This window comes from Ostrea edulis, chromosome 9 (genome assembly GCF_947568905.1).
Source record: "Ostrea edulis chromosome 9, xbOstEdul1.1, whole genome shotgun sequence".
Lineage (NCBI taxonomy): Eukaryota > Metazoa > Mollusca > Bivalvia > Ostreida > Ostreidae > Ostrea > Ostrea edulis.
The window spans coordinates 48,804,148-48,810,147 of NC_079172.1; the positions used below are offsets into that span (position 1 = coordinate 48,804,148).

Genomic DNA, 6,000 nt, shown 5'->3' on the forward strand with positions numbered 1-6,000 from the left:
CTTTAGTATTCCAAAAAATATTCCAAGTTTAGTGACTTCAGTGAGACCATGTACTAGCATTTACCAGATCTTACACATTCCCAAAAAAGCATAACAAAGTTTTTTTTTAGTTCAAACACTTTCTAAATGTCCTCAATTTATTGTATGTAGTATCAAAATTATAAAAAAAAAAAAAATAGCTATGATATATAACAATACAAAGAATGACCAACCACTGAGATCTACTACATTCTATAAACATTTTATTTCCAAAAAATGTTGCAATCTGTATCATTTAATATTTCAATAATCATGCAATAGGAAATAGAAACCGAAACAGAAATGGAGTTCTTCTTGACATTTTTCCATCCATATACTTACTAATAATCCTTATTCCAGTCATCTAAAGCTTTTTAAAATTGTGACAGACATTAGTTGTATTTAAGTTTAGCAGTTTACTGAAAATCAAGCAAAATAATTTGCAGCCTAAACATTACATATGAATTTCTCCTATATCTAGAAGTAAATTTTATACATATTTTAAGCACATTACAATGCTGACAAAATCACATGATCCATAATAAGACTGCTGAGTAAAAATGCATCATGCTGGAACTCTGCCAACTATCTATTAACTCTATATCAACATTCACTTTAAAACCTCTGCTGGGGAAAAAAAAAAAGGCAAATGATCTTTATTCTAAATATAAGATTCTTATTTTACTAATCAAATTTCATACTTATTTCATATGTGAAAAATCTATTAATGCCCTTGATAGATTAACTGCAGATCTGTCAGTTCAGTGGCTCTCTGGGAAAATATTGAGATATGCCAGATGACCCAATTTATCTGAAGAGAGCTACAGTTCTGCAGCTGTAAATGTATACTATAAAGTTTCCTTTTAGAAAACAGCAATAAAATAAAATGATCATACTTTCATCGTGAAAAATCCTGCTTGATTATGTTGAATAATGAAAAATGAAATAATATGCAGTAAAATCCTTATCAATGTCATATCATCCTGAGTGGTCAATCTGAAACCTCAGGCCTTATGCTTTTGGTTTGATAATGCCCACTTGGCTGATAAGACATCATATGGACTTATAAATTACCAGTTTACCATGTTTCACAAAGCAGAACCAACACTGACAAATTCAATATACACCATATTTCCTAATATTTTCGAACAGTTTGAAACTTGTTTCATGCAAATCCAGAGAACTATTTGACAAACTTTTAGCCTTAAAGTAAGTCACAGTGCACCAATCAAGTTGAAATGTTAACTGATTATATAAATGTATTTCTCTGAGACGGAGGTTGTGACAAAATTTCAGGGTAATACCTGTATTCATAACAAACATAAAAATCTGGAACACTATTTGACCTACTTTTACCCCAAAAGTAAGTCATGGTGCTGAAATGCAAACTCCTCCGAGAGGAAGCTAGCGACTAAATTTCAGGGCAATATCAGATTCCGTATCCTTAACGAAAACAAGGTTTTTCCACTAAGCGATATTACGACCTTCACCTCGAGAAGCCAGGGTTGGGAATTACCTCACGTCCGTCCGACTAGTAAAAAATGTGTCATACTAGTAAATTCTCTACAGCACTAGTCCGTACCGACTAGTAAAAATCCGGAAATCAATCTTGAATTGGTTAAGATTTTAGCAAGATTTGTCAGTCTCTTAGATGTTTGAACTTGTGGTCGATTACCCAATTACCTGCGTGGTTAAGTGTTTGCATGACTGTGACATCCTGATCTTCCAAACATATGGAGTGCATTCGAGACCGCCGTTCTTTGAACGAGCACAAATTCCTGTCGATTCCGAACGCAGAGTACCCATCATGAGAACGGGTTCGAGGTGCAAGAATTGTAAGTAGTGTGGTCTAAGAAGATACACGTTTGTGCGCACATGTTCTCGTCATTCGAGATTCTAACAAAGGAGTTTGTAACACTATAGCTCATGGCTTGGTCAATCAAGTGAATTTTATTGACTTTATTGATAAAATTTTGAACTTCTGTGACTCTAAGAACTGAGCACGAAAACAACGGGAACGTCGATCTCGAACACACTTAAGGACGTTTATAAAAGGATTAACTCGGAGGTTACTGTATGCTTCTGAAGATCTTGAATGCAAAATAAAGTATGGTGGTCCTTTTCTTCTTTAGGTGTCAAAAACTGAATTGCTTGCAATTGTGATGTGTTTGGTTTCATTAAATACTATTGAATAAAATGAAGATCATTTAATATGATATACTGGACGGACTAGTGAAATGCTTTGCGGACTAGTAAACATCAATAGTGACTAGTCCATAGGGACTAGTGCTTGAAAAAGTTCATTTCAAACCCTGGAAGCTAGAGACATCATCCGCTTGGCATAAGGTGTATGTGTACCAAGTTTGACCTTCAAAGCCCTAAAGATTCTATCTGTATCCTGCCTCCAATGTTCTCCTACCAAGTGATACTACGACCATGACCTTAAAGAACAAAAGGCATCCTCCACTTGGCATGAGGAGTATGTGTACCAAGTTTGACAGTCCTAGCCACACATAGTTTGGTTTGTATTCTGCCTAAAACGGTTTTCCCATTAACTGATACTATGACCTTGACCTTGAAAAACAATAGACATCTTCCTCTCATCATGGTGATCAAATGTACAAAGTTGTAAGATCCTAGAGCTTATGATTCATTTTGCATACAAGGTCTGGACAGACAGACAGAGCCATACCATAACATGTCCCATCTTTGACTTTCTCTTTATTCATTTACTATTTTTTAGCTCTATCAGATCGCTGTCTCTTTCTGCTCAGGATTTTAGCACCCACCCATCCCCCCCAACTCTGACTCGAATGGCATCACAAATTTTTTTAATCGCACTGATTCGATGTTGAAAACACTCAGTCAACCAAACAATTTAAACTCATTGCCATGGATTGACCCTCCATATAGTTGCTTTGAATGCAGAGCATCTAAAGTCGGACAAACATTTTTTTTACAAAGAGATTTTATTAGTAGGGCCTAGTAGCATTTATTTAGTGACTTTTTATTTATTCATTACTTTTAGATAAATAAAATTATCATTTTAAGTTGGCATTTTTTAATGTCGACTCTCAAAAATTACAATACCAAGCAAAGCTTGGACGGACCTTGGCTCTAAAGGTAAAAGTAAAATTCGGAAAAAGAAGAGATAATCTCTACATATTAATATTGAAATTTTTGTGAGGAGTATGGGTGTCACCATTTTTTTGTTCATTAGTTGCTTCAATGCTTATTCGAGTTTTAAATTTGACTACCAAAAATACAAGACTCTGACATGAAATTTGTAATTTAAATAAAACACTCAGACAATTTGTTCATAATGAATGGTATGATCATGATGATTATTATCATTATTGTAATAATTCATAGCAAATCATTAAATAGGAAAACAGTCATATGACTAAATAGGTGAACAAAATCACAAGTTTCTTTAACTAGAAATAATTCATACGATATATATATTATATATATATATGCTTAATTTTTTACCATTTTAAATTTGTTGGTTGATTTTGTTTATTTTCAGCTGTCTTTTAAATTGAAAATGGGTGTATTATTGTATAATACAATTGTTTGGTTCGAAAGAGAAAAAAATCAAAGCCAACAGCAATGTCACAGGCACTATTTATGTTGGTCGAGTTACATATTCCCCGCATTCCTTTTAATAGGCGGATGATACAGTTATCCTCATTTATCCTCCCTTTAATGTTTGGATGTTACTCAGCGTTTAGCGCAAGGGGAATATCATGTTTAAAATAATATATATTTCAGGTAAATGTATACATCTCCTAATTAATTTATTCAACTGAATTATGATTATCACTTGGGACATGCCAATGACCAATTCACGCTTTGCTCGGTCCAACAATCACACCATATATACATATTATTCGGTCAAAAAATATTCTAAGTTTAATACTACAAATATTTCTTTCAAAACCCACATTTAACACAATTCTCTTCAAATTCTGCATATAAATAAATTTGTGTTTGGGGTTGATCGAGGACGATTGTACTCAGTCATTAATCAGCTAAGGTAACTTCATGCAAAACTTTAACAAGGCGCATTATAAAATCACTCTGACAACAGTTAGAAAATGTGGTTTAACCAGAGGAAAAAAATGATAATTCTTATCTACAACTCGGTAAGTTCAACATGGAACAACCAAACCAAACGATACGCTACACTGACATCGCCTACCCGACATCTTAGCAATGCAATTTTCAATGTGCATAATAGATTATTCAGAAATCGCTTGTCAACACTACCAAACTGAAACGGACCTTAGCTGATCCTGGTGATATTTTGTCGTTGATCAGGCCCCATGGCAAATTTTTATCCGCCATTTTTGTCGACTCCGTCGTGGTTTTTCGTAAATATAATAAAGAAATCGGAAAGGTCTTGAACATAGATATCCGGAAAAATATTTTTCGCACTTGAACCAGAATATGAAAGACAACTGAAATATTATAAGATATGGGGCGGATCCAGGAATTGCGGTTACGGGGGGCGCCACTTTATGAGACAGGGGGTCTAGCGAAGCCCTGGTTGGGGCCCAGGGGGCGAAGTTCCTGGATTTTACAGATTTATAGGGCTTGAAATATGTATCCTATTTAAGTCATTGGCAAAGCTTAGACTAAGTTCACACAATTTAGAAATTGAAAGAGGGAGACATATTGGAGTTGAGCATAATAATAGAATTTGTAAACTGTGCAATAATAATAACATAGAAAATGAAACTCACTTCCTATGGTTGTGCAAATGTTATGAACAAGAAAGAGAATCCCTATACAATAAATTATTAATGTTACATAACTTCGATTATAAGCTGATCAATGATGACAGTATTAGGTCAAAGTTATTATTGAATTCCAAGTCCTATAGTGTATTGAAATGCCTGTCTAAATTTATTGAAGATGTGTCTAATAAAAGAAATTTCCTTAAAGCAACTGATTCCAATATGTCTACATAAGTAGTATAAGCCCTCCCGATAGGGAGTTCAACTGAGTGCACTTTTTATGCAAATGAGGTCAAGCAAGGGCGGCTTTTGATTGGTCAAGCGGTGTGGGGGTCAACGGAGTGCACTGGTCAAGCGGGCCCCAGCAGGGGTCCTATAGCATGGTCCGGTTTAAAGGTCAGTGGCCTAGAGTGCAGAGCATAGCTGTTGCTATTGGTGTTGGGGTTAACGGAGTGTACAATTGTATATCAAGCCAACCGAGGAAGGTCAACGGAGTGCAGTTTTTCAAGCCAAAGGTTCTAGAACTTTCCTATCACGTGATCGCCAGGTGTCCAGCCTGGGTTTTTCCACCGCCTGCTGGGTCAGTGCCGCTGGGTTTTTCCCAGTGGTGGCATGGTGCCAAGTTTTTCCCCAGAGCTGGCACGGTGCCAAGTTTTTCCCAGCGCTGTCTACAGGTATATATAAAGCGGCGCGCGGTGCATTGGGTGTCACTTTCGACATCATGTCAGACAAGTTACCTAGTGGACTTCCACGGAGTTATATTGAACAGCGATTGAGATTTTTGAATGATCAGCTGAACAGACAACGGCAGCGTGAATTACAACTCCGCAGAGAGAATCAACGGCGACTACAGTATTTACAGCGGGGAGGGGGGAAAAAGAAACTCATTTCGGATTATTACAAAATTCAACTGGAACGAGGACGTCAATCACGGAAATTTAAAGTCAAGGAAAATGTCTACAATGTTGCCTTCAAGCCTATTCCAGAGAAAGAAAATACAGCCTTCATTCGTCGCCTCTTCCGGGATATGTTAAAAAATGTGAAACAGGAAATGCAGTGCAATCCCAATGATTATCTACGTTTAAATATTCGGCACCCGTCTCTGGATTCAGATATTTGGTACGAATTTACGCAGTCCAATCAGCTCAACGAGGACAAAATTCTGAACAAAATAGAATCCGTGCAGCAATCTAAAAAGGAATTCCTAATCACCGACGGGGCAGTGCAGTTGGATTTTTTC

General features: G+C 36.2%; 1 protein-coding gene across 4 annotated transcripts in view; it reads right to left on the reverse strand.

Annotated features, from left to right (window-relative positions):
- Window positions 1-4,410, reverse strand: part of LOC125657851 (U2 snRNP-associated SURP motif-containing protein-like) — a 29,571-nt gene extending 25,161 nt beyond the window's left edge. For all 4 annotated transcript variants that reach the window (XM_048888692.2, XM_048888691.2, XM_048888690.2 and 1 more), the window contains exon 1: window positions 4,306-4,410. In XM_048888692.2, the coding sequence (XP_048744649.2) occupies window positions 4,306-4,368 (63 nt within the window). In that variant the 5' untranslated portion in view covers window positions 4,369-4,410. The remainder of the gene's footprint in view (window positions 1-4,305) is intronic.
- Window positions 4,411-6,000: the final 1,590 nt, after the last annotated feature.